The following is a 22,080-nucleotide window of genomic DNA, read 5'->3' on the forward strand; positions in this document are numbered from 1 at the left end:
CTACTGTATCTAGACTTGAACTGATTACCACATTTTTAGCAACTTAGTAAACGTGAAAGAATTCAGGTAATTTCTTTCGATAGTTGTAGCTGAAACTAGTAGAAAGTGGGCTTTATCTTGAATTCATCCTTTCTTGGGATCTTATAGTTTAGATTTCAGAGGTGCCTGTTGAAAGCTCACTTTATATTAATGAAACAAATGAGAGCGGCAGAGAGATTTGGTGACCAGCCTTAGGTTCCACACCTGCCTGTCAGTTGTGCTGGGATTAGAACTGAGGATTTCTGTTCTTTTAAACACTCTTTTTAAATACCATAGCACCTCCACATAAACATTTTTAAGTGTTACGATATATTTTATAAAAAGTCTTAACTATTAAAGTTTGATGCCAATTTTTGCATTAAGGACATTTTAAAAAGTGCTATCAAGTTTTTTAAGCTTTTATCTGGAAAAATTAAAACCTGAGAAAGGTAACTCGAGAGTACAAGGTAGTGTCAGTTGTGTTGCAGTTTTTTAAAAAACTGAGTTTCTCCTTTGCAGGAGGCCCAGAAATATAGTAAAGTGTATATTCTACAATTTTCCTTCATGTAACAACAAAATGGCTCTACATATCCTGTGTGGTTTCTTTAGGGTAAGGTAAGAAGGTCACATTTTTATTAGTGCAGTGAACTTGTTCTTCATCCAGAAAAAGTCCTATATAAACTGGTAGAAAGAACAGAAGAAAATAATGGCTGTAGTGATGGAGCGTGTAGAGGAGTGTTTCTCGTAAGAACTAAATAAAACCCTTCAGGAAATCAGAGACAGGTATTTAGAGGTCAGATCAAACTGAACCAGGAGTTTTCAACAACACTGTAATCATATCATACTGAGTTTTAGAATTGTTCTGGCTGCCAGTTCAGCCGTCACCAACCCCTAAGAAAGATTCTCGGAGCGACTTCCGCCTGACTTATCTTACTGGTATTTTTCTCTGTGGCACAAATGGAAAAGTCACCACTTAGAATTTTAGCAGATTGGCCTAAATGAGAGGAAATAACCCAGAATGATTGAGAATCTACATCCCTGGGTATATGTGGAAAACACAAAAATCAGAGTATGAAAGGGGTAAAATATAGAAGGAAGGACCAATATGAAAGCTTAAATGCCAGTTGAGTAAAGGGGTTGAATAGAGAATACTTTTCAAAAACTAAGAAATGGCTTCTAATAGAGTGAGTGCCCTGGGTAGAGTCTAAAATCATGTGGAGTAAACAGTTACAGTTGGTAAAAATTGTTCAGGTAAACCATTTATCTTTCCCAAAAGTTTGAATTATTTCAATTCTTATAAAACTTTTTAAATGGAGACTTTCCTCTAGATTCATAAACTTTGTCATGACTGTATTTGAAATATTTTTATTAGATTGCTTAGTTTAGGTTTTCTAAATTCACAGAGGTTTGGGATCCATGTTTATATCTAAGTTAATATGTGATTATTTTAGTCTTTTTTATTTTAAAAAGAAACATGAATTATATTTTTTAGGAGGAGATAAGTAGGTATGTGAGATCAATCACATTTTTTCTCCTTACTGATAAATGTTTCTGTCCTCCCATCATTCAGTCAATTATTGAAGTAAATATTTTTGTATTCTCCCTCAGAATGCCTGAGGGAGTGACTGAACTTACTGGATCAGAAGGTGTGGACCCAGGTTTTCCCAAACCAGTTTTAGCTTCGGTTAGAAAAATACGTAAGTTAAAAATGCTGGCAACACAGGTCATCTAAACGAGCAGAATGAACTCCTCCCCTTAATACACATTATTGGAGAAATAATGAATTAAGAGAATCACATGTATTTGAAGCATAAATATTGGGGTGGAGTGTTTTGTACAGAAATAAGACTCTTCTATTTATAATCAATTTGTTGGCCTATTTTCAGACATTAGAAAATCGGCTATATAGTTACCTGATTTTATGTTACATATATTCTCTATCATCTAAGGAAATTTAGAAAAATTATTAGGGTATTTTAAGACAGCTAAGATATTAAATCATTATTGTCACTGTTAACATTTATTTAGTATTTTTAGGGTTTCACACATTTTTTCCTTTAAATGACGACTCTGAGAGCTAAGTAGAGAGATTTATTGCCATCATTCTTTATATAATGGACAAAAAGCTGCTAAAAATCAGTTTTTGGTGGCAGAATAAGGACTTGATCCCTGGAAAAAGCATAGGTTTTTGCATATTTTGGTGTTATAAGCACCTGCCAGCAACTATGAGACTTGGTTTCTTATTCAAGATATGCCTTTGATCTTGGAGCACTCACTTTAACACTTTTTTTTTAAGATTTTTTTATTTATTCATTTGACAGAGAGAGGGAGAGAGAGAGCACAAGCAGGGGGAGCAGCAGAGGGAAAGGGAGAAGCAGGCTCCTCGCTGAGCAGGGAGCCAGATGCGGGGCTCGATTCTAGAGCCCTGGGATCATGACCTGAGCTGAAGGCAGACGCTTAACAACTGAGCCACCCAGGCATCCCTTACTTTAACACTTTTGTTAAAATAAAGATTATTTGACTCCTAAGACCTTCCTGGTTTTATTTATTACAAAGAGAAGTATATCACCCCAGTAGACTGAGTTGAAAGCCTTGTTAATATTGTTGACCCCTGAGCAACACAGGTTTGAACTGTACAGGTCCCCTTATACACAGATTTTTTTTTTTTATACAGTACTGTAAACGTATTTTCTCTTTTGATTTTCATAATATTTTTTTCTCTAGCTTATTTTAAGACACAGGACATACAAAATATGTGTTAATCAACTGTTTGTTATTGGTAAGGCTTCTGGTTAACAGTAGGCTATTAGTTAAGTTTTTAGGGAGTCAGAAGTGATACGCAGATTTTTGATTGCGCCAGAGCTGGCGCCCCTAACCTCTGCATGTTCAAGAGTCAGCTGTTGATACTGATCAGAACTAAGGTGGTACTAGTATTCTTCTTGTTCAGTATGTTCTGTTTTTCCTCTTGTCCTCAACCTTCCTCTAGGCCTAGATCACAAGAATTTCTTCCATGCCTGTGGGTAATATTTATAGTTCTTGGTACTTTGTTTCTATCCATTCACTAGGCCTAGACTCTTACAGGTCAGAAAAGTGTTCCATTCATTGAGTGCCTTGACACATATTGACTTGCTTAATCTAACATGGATGGCAGTTAGGGAGGATTAAGCCAAGTGTTACTTGATAAAGTGTCTAGAAGGCACAGTTCCTGCCATATTGCTGTTTCAAATGTGTAAGCTCAGAAATATATGGCTCAGAAAGGTGCAGTTACTTGTTCAGATTTACACTGCCATTAAGTGCCAGAACAGGGTTGAAAGCTAGGTCTCATTAAACTTTGAGCTTGTTTTGTTTTTTGTTTTTTTTTTTTTTGTCATTTCACCAGAGAGTCTTCCAGAAACATAGCTATTTACTTTAAACCATGGTCATGAAAGCAGTCGTTATGATGAGGAAGGACATTGAGGACATTAGATTAACACAACTCTATTGCTAGTCATTGAAAAGCAACTAGCCATATGCCCTCCTCTCAAATACTTAGTAATCTTTGCGTATAAAGAAGAGCACAGTGTGATTTGCCATTTTTTATGATAGTTACCCATGTTATTATTAGTAATTCCTAGTGAATTGTTAGAAGAATACTTCTACTGAATTTGGCTTTCAAGTATTCTGATGCTTGTGTGCTCTGTGGACTAACTCTATATGCATGTTCTCCCTAAATTTGTCACTAAGCCTGTGCTCTGTCTTTTGAGATTTTTTTTTCCGTATTAGTATCTTTAAAAATACATTTAAACATCGAAGGTTTTGAAGATCCATTAGGTGATTTTAAATATAATAAACTGTTTAACCTGAATAATAATTTGAATTTTCTCTTAAAGAAATGTGCAGATATTCATAATGTAGTCACACTTGCCTGTGTATTTCTGTACTCAGCGGGAATTTACAATCAAGTATTTGTACTAGAGCTCATTACGTAACAAATTTATAGAAATGTAATTTTTCTGTGGAGGATATGATAGGGTAAAAACAGGGACTTCTAGACGGAGTATTTTGTTTTGTTTTGTTTTTAAGATTTTATTTGAGTCGCCACTCATCCCTTCCCTCTGCAGTGTTTATTGGGTCCAGTTTTTTTTTTTTTAAGATTTTATTTATTTATTTGACAGAGACACAGCAAGAGAGGGAACACATGCAGGGGGAGTGGGAGAGGGAGAAGCAGGCTTCCTGCCGAGCAGGGAACCTGATGTGGGGCTCAATCCCAGAACCCTGGGATTATGACCTGAGCCGAAGGCAGACGCTCAATGCCTGAGCCACCCAGGCACCCCTGGGTCCAGTTTTCTTGTGTTGATCTGTCACTGCTCTGTAATAGCAGTGATGTTTTATGATCTCTGTTCATTTGGGTGCCAGAAGCATTAGGCATTTTGCTTAATTATTTTAGACTTTCTTAGAGTTGTCATTTCTAAAATATTTCCTTAACACTTGCTACTGAATTAATAGATGAAGAAAGGAGGGATTTTTTTTCATTTATCATCTTATTTCCCATTTCTGTTGCTTTTTTGCTTTCTCTTTTTAGACAAACAAAATGAGTAGTTTTTCGTACATTATGATTCAGAAAGTAAATGAACTGAACTTTCTGATCTTTTGTAATGTATTCCAAGTACTTCATATGTGTGCTTCTAAATTTAATCTTACAGGTATCGTCGAAGTTCTCAAAGCAATGCATGAAATGGGAGTAAGTCCTGATCAGGAGACATATGTAAATTACGTGTTTCCATCCTTTGATAGTGCGAGGTCAGTTCGTGCTGTTTTGCAGGTGAGTACAAGCAGGTGTGGTTTTAATTTCATAATTAAAGAGATTTCTTTCCTCCCTAATTGTTTAGTGGTAACCAAAAAAAAAAAAAGTTGTTAAGCTGAGTACTAAAAATGGTCATTGTCTGTATACAATTTTCTAAAGCTTTGTAAAAATACTGGTTAGTGTAAAGTCTATAGTGGTTAAACTTAAAAAGGTAAAGCAGCACTTTTCTTGTGTGTTGAAAGACAATAGGCCAATATCAGGAAAAATGTAAATAAAACAATGGATGTTCCTTAGTCCCACTTTACAGTGCAACTGCGGTTTTCAGTTTTTGACCTTTACTTTTCACTTGTGTATGAATTTTCATAATACACTTTTAGTATACTTACTACTATTTTTTTTTTTTAAATAATCTTTTGTTTGACTCCAAGGCATTATTTTCCTACCCAGCATTTCCTGTTCCCATTAGAATAGGCAAGGCATTTATGGAAGGGGCACAGGAAGAAATTGACTTGGAGAATGCATTGGACCAGTTGCACTTTCCACTTTCAGAACAAAGTGCTATACAATTAGGAACAACATGGCAGAGCACCAAACACTTTTAATAAGAAATACTTTGTTCAGAAGATCTGTTTCCTAGGTGGTTATTCACATAATGCCTAGATCTTTCTAGTATTTTTAGAGTGTTCTTTTCTTTCATTGAAATAATTACATAATTAAATCCTCCTAAAGGCAGAATTTATGTCTTGAGTGTCTTTATTTCTCTTCCCTGAGTACTTAAGAGTATTTTGAGCCTGTGCTATACATATTTTACTGTTAAAAATTATTTAAAAAAGTAATTTTTCCCACATATTCTTACTTCCCCAAAACCTACTTTTTTCACTTGGCACATTCTATTACAGTATGTAATTCCACCAATTACTTTTTATGGTTGCGTGCTGTTTTATTGTATGGATATACCATAATTTATTTTTAGTTATTGCTTATTATTGATTGGGTGGTTTTAAATATTGTGCTATTATACAGTGCTTCAGTAAATGTGTTGGAACTGAATTTTGGCTCACTTAAGTTATTAAACAAGTGATGATGTTGGGACACGTGATTAAACCTTTGGAGTTAAATGAAATTAAATTTGATCTTTACCTCATTGTATGTCCCAAAGTATCATTTTATTTTATTTTTATTTTATTTATTTATTGGACAGAGAGAGACCAGTGAGAGAGGGAACACAAGCAGGGAGGAGCTGGAGAGGGGGAAGCAGGCTTCCCGCTGAGCAGGGAGCCAGATGTGGGATCATGACCTGAGCGGAAGGCCGACGCTTAACGGCTGAGCCACCCAGGGGCCCCGCAAAGTATCATTTTAGATCAGTGCATTGAATTTTTGTTTTGTTGTTAATGAGAGATTTGTTCTAGTGCCTTCAATAGTAAACTTCCTAGAAGATAGGCGTTCTAAGGGTAACAGATTATCTGAATTTGAAGATAAACATTTAATTTGGAATGTTGGAACTCCATCTCATAGCTTTTGCGAAAGTTCAGCTATTCAGTTTACATATTGTTCTAGAAAATGAGTTTTTTTTTTAAGAATGGTGATATAAAGAAATGGGAAAATGGGAAATCTGAATGGCATATCACAATTATTTTAGCTGAGGTATATTATCATTGAAATATGCTTTATCCCTAGGAAAATGGATGTCTACCTGAAAGTAATGTATTTTCACAAGCTGAATTGAGAAGTGAAGCAGTTAATGGGAACTTAGCCTATATTTTATCATTTTGTAAGTACGAAACAGTAGTAGTAAACTTGACAGGTATTGATTTCAGTTACTACTGAGGGCATACAGGGTAGTTTATGCCCTCGATACCTACCTCAGGGAAGGTCAAGGTAACTTTACGTGTTTTTTATATGTTTTGCTTAATTCAGACTGAAAAGACTGTTTATGAGTTGAACTTGTGGATAATTTGGAAGTAATTTTAGACTTAAAAGGACCATGGTGGTAGATTAGGACCCAGAAGACTTGAGTTCTGTTTATAATTAAGCTGCTGATTATGGGACCTGGAACAGGTGTTTTTGTTTCAATTTCATGAAATGGGGATAGTTACTTACCTACCTTGTGGGAGTCATTGTGAAAAAAAAATCACTGGAGATATTGTTTCTGAAAGTGTTTTCTAAACTAATGCCTATTATAGCCATTGTTACATGAAGCCCATCTCCTAGTCCTCATGAACCAAAACATAGCAGATATTTACTAAACATTTATAAATGCTATGATGCTTTATAGGACTCATCACCTGTCAATAAAATTACCTACATTGATAAATGAAGAAAAGTAGAGAGAGGTTTATTGATTTGGTCAAAGTTAGTTATTGAGCCAGAACCAAGATCTTTTAATTTTAACCTTATTGTTTCACCCTACTACAATTTACTAAATAAGACATTTCTTAAAGTCTTCATTTTTGAACATACCTATGACATTACTTGACTGTTTTTATAATCTTGTGAAAAAGATGCCATTTAAAAACAAAACACACAAACATCAGTTTCTAGACCCCTAAAATGTTAGAAGTTAAGCTCGGATTAATGTGCACGCAAATTGTGTAGGTGGAAGCATTGTAAAAACCCTATTATTGGTAGTTAAAATGGTTCATCTTAATATTGTAAGGGAAAGGCGAAGTGTTCAGGATAAAAAATTATGACTGTTAGAGGTTGTAGTTACTTGAGTTAAAGGTTGGGTAGTAATACCAGCTGCTCTCTGAGGGTATTGATTTTGCCTTCCACTCAGAGTAACATACAGATTTGCCTTACTGACAGGATGAAAACAGGAGCATTAGCAGCGGAATCAGGGTACCCAAGGTGCATACGTGAGAGCTGCTTTTTCCTTATCATACCATCCATCCCACTTCGTTGTCAAACCTCGATTTTTCAGACTTGTTTGTTGCTAAGGAAACTAGATGCTTTTGTCAGCAGCCTTCATCTTGCTGAGATGTTTCTGGTCACCTTTTTAACAAATAAAAACTTGACAGTATTCTGTAAAATACTAATTTGAATAGTATAAAAATAACTTTTTAAGAGGTTGTTTATTAAATTTGAGAAAGAAAAATTCCAGGAACTTTAAGAATAAAGAGTACTTCAGGCCACTCCTGTCCGTGCCCTCCCTTCCTGCTTTGATTTACAGGTCTTTGAAGAGCAGTTAGTTCTATAATTGCTGGTATTCACTGTAGGCAGCTCCTAGGTAGGCACTCTTGGTTACTGCATCACAAGGAATGGCAGGTGGTAGAAAAGAGTTCTGGCTTATCTTGATCCAGTTTGTGCAGTAGTAGGAAACATTTTGCCACTTCTGTTTGTAGGCATGGAAAATTAATTTGATTAAGCAGTTTAAAGGTTGCTGAAAGACATGTAGTTATTGTCTACTTTAAAATTCCATGAGTGACTGAATGCTGATTGTTTAAAAAATGGTTTTTAGATTTGCAAGTGCTGCATAAAACCCTGAGAAACTTACATCTCTGTTCAAGAATATAACACTTGATCTAAAACAATTCTTGTGTGTGGGAGTTAAGTTTTTATTCATATTTAGGAGAGATGAGCAAATACTCCTAAAATCTTCTGTGACTTTTCCCATGAGCTGTTGTTGTTAAGTTACCCAGGTGTCTTGATCTTTTCTAAACTGTATTAATTCTGTTTTCAGAATTTTACGTGTACTATGAGCTCCTCTCTAATTCTGTCCATGTTGGATCGTTTAGTAACATGACATGTGAAAAGATTAAATCAGTTACTTACAACATGGCACCATTTTAATACAATGACAGGGAAAAATAAATTCAGGAGATGCCTACTTTGGTTTTCACCCTTGCTAGTTACGGTAAAGGTTACGTGGAGAATCAGGCCTATGTGTTAAGGCAAATCAGGTTTACAGTGTCAGCATTGAAACATACAGTGTTGTAGATTGTTAAATGACAAAATGAATAGTAGAGCAAACAAATACTTAGAAAAGTGAAAGGTGACTATAAATCAATTACACAACAGAGGTAAAGACTTACTGTGACTTTAGGTTGTCACTCTTAACATGAATGAAGTCATTGATCATAGTGGAAAATGGAATGACAGAGTGAAAGTTTCAGCAGAACCCACTGCTACTTTGAGAAAAGAATTTTTCTCCTTTGAAGGACAGAAATCCTACAGTTACAGTCTTTTTCTTCGTAGTGCCACATTGTCTAGTAACATACAGTTTTGGTATGTGTACCAGGCCGACTCTCAGTGTGCTGGGGGGTGATTAGTTATTACCCTTTATACCAAAGAATATTTATAAATTCATTAGTTGTATATATTCATGAAAATGAAGTAAAAATGTTTTAAAAGGATAGCTTATATTGCAGATATATATTACTGCATTATTTAATTAATTTTGTATGAGAACATTTCCATTTTAAATATAAAGTTTCCAAAATGAAAATTAAAAGGTACGTGTTTCCAAAGAAGTTACTAAGTTTTTTGGGTTTGGTCTGGGTTTTAATGATGATCACTTTCTTTTGCAGTGGAATCAAATACACAGCCTTTGTCATTCGCTTCTTTGAGAGGCAGTCTAAGTCTAGGCTTTAGGAGGTAAGATGATTACCTTATAATGTTCTTTGCCTGATGTTTCCTGTTTTTGTGACCTGCTATATAAGGAAAGCTATAGATATTCTTATCTTCCAAATCTTCCAATATACCAGTTTCCTAAAATAACTTTATCTGTGTTACTCGTCCTACCAAGTAGTTGACTTGAGTGTAGGCAATCTTTTATATCATCTTCTCCAAGAAATACACACAAATTTGGTAAAAGTTGTGTTTCAGAGAAGAAAGCACTGTTTGAAAATGGTTGGTTGGAGTTACAAAGTTGTACATGTGTTAGGTGTTTTGAGTATTTAATTTCAAGGTGACTTTAGTCAGTGTAATACTGCTGTCTTCCTCTGTGTGCTCAAGGGATGTTAGTTACCTTTTTCCTTCTCAATTTTGTTACCTTTTTTTTAAGATTGATTATTTATTTATTTATTTATTTGCGATAGAGGAAGAGAGAGAGCTCGTGCCCATGCATGAGTGGGGGACAAGGGGAGGGGCAGAGGAAGAGGGAGAAATACACTCTCCACTGAGCAGGGAGCCCAATGCAGGGCTCAATCCCAGGACCCTGGGATTATGACCTGAGCTGAAGGCAGATGCTTAACCGACTGCGCCACACAGGCGCCCCTCAGTTTTGTTGTTTTGAAGAAATTCAAACATAATGACTTGAAAGAATTGTAAAGGAAACACCGTACATACCTTTATGTAGATTCACCATTTTTGATATTTTGCCATATTTGCTTTCTCACTTTTTCTCTAATATATACACACACAAGCACATACGTATATACGCTTTTTTCTTTTTTGCTGAACCACTTGAAGTTGTTGACATCATGGTACTGGATCCTTCAGCTTCTCTCTCGTAAGAATAAGGTCATCATCTATATAATCACAATACCAGTATCACTCCTAAAATATTAGTAATATTGTAGTGTCACCTAATATACATAGTTAATGTTTAGATTGTCTTCTAAAAATCTTTTATAGCTGTTTTACCTTTTGATTGAGGATTCAATAAGTACTCGTGTTGCATGTGGTTGCTGTCTCTTTATTAATCCAGAACCATTCCCCTACCTTTTTTTGATCTTTATGACATGAAGTTGTTTGAAGAGTCCAGGCTGCTTTCTCTGTAGATTTGTATTCATCTATTTTTTTTCTCATAACAGATTCAGGTTGAATATTTTTAGCAAGAATACTTGATAGGTGATGGCATTTCCTACTGCAGCAAGAGATATAATGGTGGTACCATCAGCAAAATTTGATCATTTGGTTCTGCTGGTGGCCAACATGTCTCTTAGAAAGGAACCTCATTCCCTTTGGGATTAGTAAAAAGTCTGTGGGATGATAACTTTGCAACAGTGGGTCTGTCCTGTTCAGTGGTTTTAGCAGCCATTGGTAATCTTGTTGAATTGGGTGTTTACAGTGGTAGCTACAAAAAGACGTTTCTACTTTTATCATTCTTTTTGTAATAATGTTAATGACTTCTGATACTAAAAATCTCAGTAGTTTTTAGCCTGTTCATTGGTGGGAGCACTAGGGTCTTCTGTAGACATCTCCAGAACCTCCATGGCAGGCAAGGAGGGGTAGAATAGGTCGGCAGGATTCTGTTTTACTGCCCTTTCTTTAGCCAGTTCAGTTCCACTCTTTTCAGAGATAGTTTTGGTTAGGTTAAAAAACAAACAGACCAAGGACTGTGCCTTTAAAAAGAAAGTTTGAAAACACAGAATACATAATCAGGTGGATAAAAATGCTAGTAGAGCCAGATTTTTAAGAAAGAACCCATAAAAATAATTAAGAATCTATAATATATTATGAAGTGAAGCATAGTAACATTGTCATTTGATTGTCCTTGAAAAATGTCTTAGAAAGGTTTTTCGTATAAACTTCCAGGTCATGTGTATTTCCTTCTTTAACTTGACTAACCTTATGTTATACTTTTTTAGTTCATTTGAATGCCAGTTGTCATATTTCACATGTCCTAGACTTTTTTTAAATTAATATATAATGTATTATTTGTTTCAGGGGTAGAGGTTTGTGATTCGTCAGTCTTCTATAATACCCAATGCTCATTACAACACATACCCTCCCCAGTGTCCATCACCCAGTTACCCATCCCTCCACCCGCCCTCCAGCAACCCTCAGTTTGTTTCCTATGATTAAGAGTCTCTTATGGTTTGTCTCCTAGACTTCTTAAACAAGGTACTTAGACTATAAAGTTGATTCAGTGTGATGGGAAAAAAACAAGTTGTACATTCCGATATATACCTAGGTCAGTCGTTGAGCTTGTAGTGCCTTAATGATTAAAGTATGCAGAGCTGCTTGCCCCTCCAGTAAATGCATCCGCTTGCTGCATTGTCTGATTCTGCTTTTTAATTTTGTGTCATCATCTTTGCTTGTAAGAGTTTTTGCTCTCACTCTTGACAACTTTCAGTATATTTGCTGTAAGTAACCTACACACACTTAAATAATTCGCTGTTTTTGATTTATTGTGTGCTAGGAAATTAGGCAACCTAAGTTGTGGTAATTTGGGAAAATAAATGGTTTAAATAAAGGCATGTGTATCTTTTTGTTATTATTTTGTAACAGATTTTGTGGCAGCTGTTTGGATGATTAGAACATAAGCTCTCTTTGTTTGGTTCATTGCACTATCTTCAGTGCTAGATTAATACCTGGCACATGATTGGTACTACTGTTGAATTAATTACAGAGGCCTTATTTTCTGCCTCTGTGTTTAGGCATTCCCTTTAATTCAGCAAGTATTTATTGTGGAGTTTGGAGATGCTGGTTGGGATCAGACTGAAATATGGTAAACAACATAAAGGGACTTGGCCTTTATTTTAAAGAAAGTAGACTAATTTGTGCAGTGTGGAGGCTTGGTGGAGGCAGGAGTATATTTAGAATGTGTTTTAATCTCAGATATGCTATTTCTCATTTCTGGAAATTCAGTTTGGATTTTTTAAAATATATCTTCAATATCTCCTTAACATGCTTAGCTTTTTTCTTCCTTCTTGACTAAATGAGATATTATTGAAAAATGTTTTGATGTCTTTGTCTATTAATTCTGTCATTTGTGTCATTTCTGGGTCTGTTGGTTAATTTTTTTCCCTCATTGTACATTGTGTATTTTTGCTTCTTGGTAATTTCTGTTTGGATGCCAGATGTGGAATTTATTCTACTGAAGGTGGATATTTTTTTATTCCTTTAAATATTTTTTTATATTTTATTTTTTTAAAGATTTTATTTATTTGACAGAGAGATACATAGTGAGAGGGGAACGCAAGCAGGGGGAGTGGGAGAGGGAGAAGCAGGCTTCCCGCCAAGCAGGGAGCCCGATGTGGGGCCAGATCCCAGAACCCTGGGATCATGACCCAAGCCAAAGGCAGACGCTTAACGACTGAGCCACCCAGGCGCCCCTATTCCTTTAAATATTTTTGAGCTTTGTTCTGATGTCATGAGTGAAGTTTCTTGGAACAGTTTTCTTAGTGCTTGCTTTTTTGCTGTATTAGGCAGGATTAGAGCAGCCTTAAGTTTAGGATTATTCCCACTAAATTAATTCAGCCCCACTATTAAGGCAGTATCCTTCTGAGTATTCTGCCTGCTAGCCCCTCCCCCCTTTTTAATATTTTTTTTTTTATTTTTAAGTAATCTCTACACCCATGATGGGGCTTGAACCCAGAACCCTTGAGATCAAGTCACATGCTTCACCGACTGAGCCAGCCAGGCATGCCTACGCCATATCTTTTTGAGATCATTGGGAATGTGAGCTATTCCCGTATCTGTGTGGGTTTTGTCTTTTTCGGTCTCTGGAAAGGTCTAAGGTAGTTCTCTAGGCTTCCCTCACTCACATGTGATTGTAAGTACTCAGCTGAAGGCTGAGCTGTAGGTCTCCAGAGCTCTCTGTCAGGGTCTCTCCTTTCTGGTATTCTGCTCTTTGACAAGTTGTAACTAATCCCTTCTGTGAAAATATTTTAAATCTGTAGGTTCTGAAACTATATTATGTGGGTGAGTTTTTCTTATTATAGATATAGAAAAGTTTCAGGCTGTGGTAATTTGATGTTATTCATAAGAATATGTGCATATTTTGAAGCATTTGTGACTAGAGGTGATTTCTTTTTCTCTCCCACCCCATAAACTATTAAAAACTCAGGACATAATCAGTGTTGTTGCAAGCCAGTATCTTAGCACTATAACGTAGCCTTCTGTTCTTTTATTTGATGCCGAATCAAATAGTATGTATATTTTAAAATCCTAGGGCGCCTGGGTGGCTCAGTCGTTAAGCGACTGCCTTCGGCTCAGGTCATGGTCCTGGAGTCCCAGGATCGAGTCCCACATCGGGCTCCCTGCTCAGCGGGGAGTCTGCTTCTCCCTCTGACCCTCTTCCCCTCTCATGCTCTCTCTATCTCTCTCTCATTCTCTCTCTCAGATAAAGAAATAAAATCTTAAAAAAATAAAATAAAATAAAATCCTTTTGCAAGGGGGCACCTGGGTGGCACAATCAGTTAATAGTCCAACTTTTGGTTTCAGCTCGGGTTGGGATCTTAGGGTCGTGAGAACAAGCCCCGTGTTGGGCTCTGCGCACAGTGTAGTCTGCTTGAGTTTCTCTCTCTCCTCTGCCCCTTCCCCCTGCACTCCCGTTCTCTCTATCAAATAAATCTTTTTAAAAAATGCCTTTGCAGGACATTTAATACAACTACTCAGTCACCTGTTGTGTGGTTTTCCAGAGTCCCGTTGTACTCTAGCAACTTTAGAATTGGCTGAATGAGTACAAGAAAACTGAGCACTAATTGGCATTCCCAGTAGAGTCCACATTAACTGTCTGTAAGTCCTGTAAGGATTAACACATAAGAGATTCACTTAGTTACTCCTTACCTAAAGTAATTATTCGGAATCATCCAAAATGTAAGAAGTGATTGAGCATTGAATGAGGTATCATAGTCACCTTAGCTAATCCTAAGGGAAACTTGGATATTTCAGTATTGGCATAGTTTTCTACTCTCAATATAAACTGCCTCCTAAGTGGTAGGTCCGGGGCCCATGAGGCGGTAGTTCCCAGCATGTGTTCTGGAACCTGTTGGCCCAGATTAATTTTTTATGCTCTCCCACAATATTTTTGAAATATTAATACTATTTTTCGTCATGTCTTTAGAGAGTAGTGTTTGAGTGGTGAGCTAGTATTTCTGTAAGTTGATAAACTCAAGACATGGTCATTAATTACCAATTAAGTATATGCCTTCCTAAAGCTTTCCAATTTATAAATTGTTAACGTATGTAGGCAAAGTCATCTGTAGAATACTATTCAAATTCAATACTGCTTAGTTAGGGTGAGATTGTTTAAGATTATTAGGGAATTTTTGCTTCTAAACTCTTTATTTATTTATTTATAAAAGGTTTTTATTATTTGACAGAGAGAGAGTACAAGCAGGGGGAGTAACAGAGGGAGAGGGAGAAGGCGGCTCTCCACTGAGCAGGGAGCCCAACGCAGGACTCAATCCCAAGACCCTGGGATCGTGACCTGGGCCAAAGGCAGGCGCCTAATGACTGAGCCACTCAGGCACCCCGCTTCTACTAAACTTTTTTAAAAAATAAGGCTATTTTTAAGAACATTTTAAAAGGGCATTTTAGATATGACTGATAAAGTTCATAAATTCTTATGTCAGATCCAAAGTAGGATGATATTAAGTATGAATAAGACTTTCCAACAATAGTGCTAGCTGAACAAAGTTAAGTAAGAAAGAGGGCAGTATACATATTATATATCATTGAAAACTCCACCACCAGAAATAGAGTCACTTCTGAGAGACAAAATGTCACTGAAACTAGTTCAGAACTTGACTGGGAATATAACATATAAAAAAGGTAAATGCTTCAGAATTAACATGCAAACATTTAAGTCTTTTTTGTCACTGAAGAGTCCTGGGATTGACGGAGGGATTCTCTGACCTGATGGCAATAGTCTGAACCTGGCAAGTGGGACTTTATGCCTTTGAAGTGGTACTGCTTTTCCTATGTTGGAAAAAAACCCAAATCAGATTTCTGATACTTAGCCCTATTGAATTCACCAAGTTAAATGCCAGATGGCACAGTCCTCTTTTCAATCAGCCGGTGAGGCTTACTCATGACATTTTTATAGGAGGAGGGAAAGTACTTAAGGAAGTACAATTTGGGTGCTCAGAAACATTAACTCTTATTTGTGTGTGCTGAGAACTGGGACCACAAAATAATAGGGGAATCAAGGATGAATGGGAAGCTTCTTGTCGCCAAGTTGTTCATAGTTGGAGACCAGAAAATAAGAAAGTAACTGCAAAGGGGTCTTGATATTTATGCACGTGTGGAAGAAGGTACTATCTCCTCTGCCAAGGTTAAGGGAGGGATGGGTCAGGGCAGGATGTGAGGAGAGGCGCTGAGCTGAGTATCAAAGGATGAGTAAGAATTTGTCCAAGGTGAAGGAAGGGCATTCTAGGCAAAGGCCAATTTTGAGGCTAACAGAACAGTGCATCCGGGGACCTGAAGGTAGATTGATGTGATGATAGCCCAAGAAACTATGAAGTAATGGCAAGAAATAAAGCCAAAATGGTAGCCTGGGGCCCTTCATGAATGATCTCATTCCAAGTCATGAGGTTTGGACTTTGAGTTATGGCTTTGAGCCATTGAAAGATTTAGGTAATGAAGGTAAAAGACTTTTAGTAAATATTCAAAGAGGGGAGAAAAGGATGCAGGTAAGGAGTGGATGATCAGTTTATGGGATCTTTTGAGGTGCTTGTGGGATTTCAGGTGAAGATACTTTACTTAGCCTATTTGTTTTTATTAAGTAATCTTTATGCTCATCATGGGGCTCGAGCTCACAACCCTGAGATCAAGAGTCACGTGCTCTACCGGGCTGGCTCAGTCCCTACTTAGCCTTTCTTTCTTTCTTTTTTTTTTTTTTAGGATTTTATTTATTTATTTGACAGAGAGAGACATGGCGAGAGAGGGAACACAAGCAGAGGGAATGGGAGAGGGAGAAGCAGGCTTCCCGTGGAGCAGGGAGCCTAATGAGGGGCTCGATCCCAGGACCCTGAGATCATGACCTGAGCCGAAGGCAGATGCCCAACAACTGAGCCACCCAGGCGCCTTTCTAAGTCTTTTTCCTCTTCTGTGAAACAAGGAATTTAAATATCTACATGCAGGATTGTCTTAAAAATAAAAGAATATGGGGCGCCTGGGTGGCTCAGTTGGTTAAGTGACAGCCTTCGGCTCAGGTCATGATCCTAGGGTCCTGGGATGGAGCCCCACATCGGACTGCCTGCTCCTTGGGGAGCCTGCTTCTCTCTCCCTCTGCCTGCCACTCCCCCTGCTTGTGCTCTCTCTCTCTCTGTCAAATAAATAAAATCTTAAAAAAAAAAAGAATATAAGGCACTTGGAACTTAGAACAGAGGATTGCTTAAGGAGCAGATGGGGAAGGAGAATGTCTGATAGGGTTTGAGTAGCATCAGTGGGAGATTGGCAGAGAATGATCAACAACACAAATCTCAAAACTTAGTCAAAGGGAACCAAAAAGTGTTAGTTGAATTCTGAGTTGAGATTAGTGGTAATTTTAACAAGAGTACTTTCAGTGGAGGTTTAGGGCCAGAAGTTAGATTGCATTGGATTAAGGAGTGAACATGCAGTGAGGAAGTGTTGACTGTTCTTTACAAAAGCTGGGATCATGACCTGAGCCAAAGGCAGGCAGACGCTTAACGACTGAGCCACCCAGCTGCCCCAGTATTTTTTATTTTTTAAGTTGTTTGATGAAAGATGATTAAGTAGCTTTTCTTAAAAAGGAAGCCCAGCTTATTAATGTTGAGAGGTACAGCATTTAGGCCAGAGATGGTATGTGTTTGTGTTTTACTATAGGAGTTTTCAAACATTCACAAAAGTAGAACTCGGAAAAGTATCCATCAGCCAGCTTCAGTAGTTAAGATTTTGGCCATCTTGTTTCATTTTTTTCCTCCCCAACCCCTTCTTCTACCCCTGGATGGACTTTTTAAATTACAGATCTCTTGTCATTCTCCCTATAAATACTTTAGTAATACATCTCAGAACTTATTTTTTTATTTTATTATTTTTTAAAGATTTATTTGAGAGAGAGCATGTAAGTTGGGGGAGGGGCCAAAGGAGAGAATCTTCAAGAAACTCCCCACTGAGCTCAGGGCTCCATCTCATAAGCCTGAGATCATGACCTGAGCCAAAACCAAGAACTGGATACTTAACCAACTGAGCCACCCAGGCGTCCCTTATTTTATTTTTTATTATAATTATTATTTTTTCTTTTTAGAGAGGGAGAGGGGAGGAGGGGCAGAGGGAGAAGGGGAGAGAAAAACTCAAGCAGATGGGTAACTCCATCTCACAACCCTAAGATCATGACCTGGGCCAAAATCAGTAGTCGATGCTTAACCGACTGAGCCACCCATGTGCCCCTAGAACTTATTTTATTTATTTATTTATTTATTTTAAAGATTTTATTTATTTATTTGCGCACGAGAGAGAATAAACATGAGTGGGGAAGAGGGTCAGAGGGAGAAGCAGACTCCCTGCTGAGCAGGGAGCCCGATGCGGGACTGGATCCCGGGACTCCAGGATCATGACCTGAGCCGAAGGCAGTTGCTTAACCAACTGAGCCACCCAGGCACCCTAGAACTTATTTTAAATACAGCAATATAACCACTGTAATATTATCACATCTGACAAAATTAACAGTAATTGATAAGGGGGATACATCAGCTTCCCAAAGGGGTTCATGATACCAAAAAGTTAACCACTGTAAGTCTTGCCACTTAATATTATGAACTTTTGGGCATTGTCCTCTTGCTTGCAAACTTTGATTTCCCTCCTCCTCCCCTTCCTCCCCAATTCCTTAGATGTGGTAGGCACCTGTAGATTAAGATTCCTTGGAATTAATAAAGGTGTTCCTAGCCTGATCAAAAAAGATGCCTTATTTTTTATCAATACAGACTTTTATTTTGTCATACTGTTCACTACACAGCTTTTTATCCTCACATCTTGAGTTCTCACTTTTTCACTTATTATTTCACAAAATTAAAAAAAAATCTTTTTTTCCTTTTATTTTTTTATATATGGAAATGTCAAGTAGTCAGAGGAGGCTGCTCTGTAATCAGTAGATGGGTGAGATGAAAACTTGTAATAGTTGAGAGATTGTTTTCTGCCACAGCCCTGAGCTATGCTTCGTAGGTCCGTTTATCATTTCTTCTGTTAACTGATTTCTCAAAAATTTTTTCCCAAATCAAAATAAACACGATACTAAACATAGGGCTTCGTAAACATTTTCCCCCACCTACAGATAAGAATCCATCTTTTTCAAAACTTTTTCTTAATGTGCATCAGTGGGAGGGATGATTTCATCATAAGGAAGAGGATTCCAGAGGGGCATGGAACATGTTTGTATTTTATTTTGAAATAATTATAGAATCACAGAGAGTTGCAAAGATGGGTAGAGAGCATGTAGGCCCTCTGTGTCCTATTTTCGCCCACTGGTTACATATTACATAACTATAGTACATTATCAAAACCAGGAATTTTACATTGGTACTGTGTGTGTGTGTGTGTAGTTCTGATGTTTATTACATGTGTAGCTTTCTGGTATCACCTCAGTGAGGATAAAGAATTACTCTATCACTACACGTACCTGTCCCCACCACCACCCCCTGTAGTCCTACCACTTCCTCCACCCCATCTCTAACCTGTGGCAATCACTCATTTGTTTTCCATTTATGTGATTTTGTTATTTTGCAAAGATAATATAAATGGACTCATAAAGTATGTCCTGTTTTGAGACTGGCCTTTTTTTATTCAGCATAATGCCCCTGAAACCCATCCAAGTTGTTGCATGTGTTAGCAGTTCATTGTGAAAAAAAATTTTTTTTCAAGTAATCTCTACATCCAATATGGGGCTCAGATTTACAACACCGAGATTAAGAGCTGTGTGTTCTGCCGACTCACCCAGCCAAGCACCCCCATTTAAAATATAAATGGGGGCACCTGGGTGGCTCAGTCGTTAAGCGTCTGCCTTCGGCTCAGGTCATGATCCCGGGGTCCTGGGATCGAGTTCCACATCGGGCTCCCTGCTCCGTGGGAGGCCTGCTTCCCCCCTTCCACTCCCCCCGCTTGTGTTCCCTCTCTCGCTGTGGCTCTCTCTGTCAAATAAATAAATAAAATCTTTAAAAAAAATAAAATAAAAATAAATGCCTTGTTAACTCACTATTCCAAAATTCAGTCCACTCAAAGCTGCCTAACCTCAAGTTTAAAAAGGCCAATAAGGCCTAAAAAGGCCTATAAGGGTATAGGTTTATAAAGGCTTATAGATTTTGTGGGCATTTTATAATGTAAATATTTATAATATATTCTATAAGTTTTAATAAATTATATGACATTTACATTATAAAATTACCATTAAAACACAAATTAGTCTTTTTAAAGTAGATGACATATTTAAATTAAATATAAAGAGCTTATATGGGGCGCCTGGATGGCACAGTTGGTTAAACGTCCAACTCTTGGTTTCAGCTTAGGTCGTGATCTCAAGAGTCCTGAGATCGAGCCCTTCACCGGGCTCCATGCTCTGTGTGGAGTCTGCTTTAGTTTCTCTCCATCTCCTTCTGCCCCCGCCCCCTGTGCACACAAGCTCTCTCTCTTTCTCTTCTCTCAAATAAAAATAAATAAATCTTAAATAAATAAATATACAGAACTTATATTAAGTTTACAAAGCTTAGAAATAGTGTAAGACCAGCGTTCACTGGTTATCCTGTTTTAGAAATGGCTTTTCATTTAAATAGGAACAATTTGGATCAGCCGTTCTTTCTTTCTTTGAAATAATTTTGAGATTTACAGAAAATTACAAGAATGGCACAGAGAACTCTTGTATACCCCATTTACTAACTTTAAGCATTTTGGCATATCACTCTTCACTGGTGAATGAATCTATCACTCTGTCCATCCATCTATCAATCCGTATATACATACACACATACAGATAATTTTTTTTTAACACATTGGGCTTAAATCTATCAGTATGTAATTCTACAGAACAAAGATACCCCCCCTTTTTTTTTTCTTTCTAAGATTTTATTTTTAAGTAATCTGTACTCCAAACCTGGGGCTTGAACTTAGAACAGTTGCGTGCTCTACTGACTGAGCCAACCAGGGGCCCCGCTACAGAACAAGGGTATTCTTACATAACCACCGCACAGGTAACAAATTCAGGAAACTTAGCATCGATGGACTATTTTTGTCTACTATAGCTCTTTTTGTTCTAATGTTACCAATTTTTTTTTCTTTTTTTGTATTTCTCCCCCTCCTTTCTAGAATCTACTTTAGGGATGGATGTTAGTTGTCTTTTATCTTTAATTTTCTCTATCTAGTATGGAACACTTTTTCAGCTTTTGTCTTTTATGACATTAACATTTTGGGGGAATACAGGCCAGTTAATTTATAGAACGTTCCTTACGATGGTTCCCTTGATTAAGTCCATTACTGCCTGGGACACCATTGGAGTGATAGATACTCTGTCCTCAGGGAATTAAATCTAAAAAACATACAGTGTCCATCAGTGTCTCATTGGTGATGTTAATTTTGATCACCTAATGAAGATGTTCAGTTTCTCCATTATATGGGTTCTGTCTTTACCATTACAAGTAATAAGCAGTCTGTGGGCAGATGCTTTGAGAGTATGCAAATATCGTGCTCTATCAGACTTGGACCCAAAGATTTAGGGGTGGTTCTTACTGATTCTTGTCCAAACTGATCTTTATTTTGATGGTTCAAAGTAAGAATCAGTCTTTCTAAATTATCTTGTCCTGAAAATTCAGCTTAACTTTGGAAATATTTATTTACTTACTTATTTTATGACTTTGATCTGTATGCATTGCATATAATCATTGCTAGTATGTTTTAACTTAAAATGTTTTTTAAACCTCTATTTATTTTTAATCCTTTGCTGCCCTCTGCAGGTCTATGGATATAAATCTTTGGAGCAAGGTAAGTATTCCTAGTACTGCAATTCCTAAGGTGATACATAAAAAGCTATTGAGAGCCAAAGTTGTAACAGCTTCATACATTTATGATGTGCTATTATAAATGAATGACTTTAGAATCTTGAAATTGGTAGTTTTTTAAAATGTCTTCCTAGAGCATGAAGCGATCCTTAGTCCTAAATTCTTCATAAGGTCTTCGACTTTTTCGGAGGACAGCTGTTAACATTATTGCAGTGACATTTGATTTACAGATCTAATAACTAATTTAAAATGTATATACATATACATATTTATATATGAATGATACATAGATAATTTTAAATTGCTCTTTTTTTAAGAAGTTAACTGCTTTTATGCAGGAAGTACAATTATCCTTATGCTGAATTGCAAGAAATAGTTGTAGCGAAGTAAAATCAGAATATACATTATTAACTGGAATTCCCAATTTAAATATTTTTTAAGATCTAAATTTGACTGAATTCTGTTTTAAGTATTATACTGCCAAACCCTATAGTCAATTATAATTTATGATTGGGAAATCTGTATTTAGAAGTGATTTTTTTTTTTTTGACTAGAAAGATTTTTTTATCAGTTTATTCATGAAATGTATTTTTGTTCAAAATTTGGTATTAAATGTAGCTATCTTAGATCTACTGTATGGTTGTAACTTCTGGTAGAATGTATTGT

At 36.8% G+C, this 22,080-nt stretch overlaps 1 protein-coding gene across 2 annotated transcripts in view; it reads left to right on the forward strand.

Annotated features, from left to right (window-relative positions):
- Window positions 1–22,080, forward strand: part of LRPPRC (leucine rich pentatricopeptide repeat containing) — a 104,044-nt gene that overhangs the window by 22,105 nt on the left and 59,859 nt on the right. For both annotated transcript variants that reach the window (XM_027621411.1, XM_027621412.1), the window contains exons 12-15: window positions 4,701–4,819; window positions 6,479–6,572; window positions 9,328–9,394; window positions 21,370–21,397. In XM_027621411.1, coding sequence (XP_027477212.1) covers window positions 4,701–4,819; window positions 6,479–6,572; window positions 9,328–9,394; window positions 21,370–21,397 — 308 coding nt within the window. The remainder of the gene's footprint in view (window positions 1–4,700; window positions 4,820–6,478; window positions 6,573–9,327; window positions 9,395–21,369; window positions 21,398–22,080) is intronic.

Source organism: Zalophus californianus, chromosome 8 (assembly GCF_009762305.2).
Source record: "Zalophus californianus isolate mZalCal1 chromosome 8, mZalCal1.pri.v2, whole genome shotgun sequence".
In the NCBI taxonomy this organism is placed as follows: Eukaryota; Metazoa; Chordata; class Mammalia; order Carnivora; family Otariidae; genus Zalophus; species Zalophus californianus.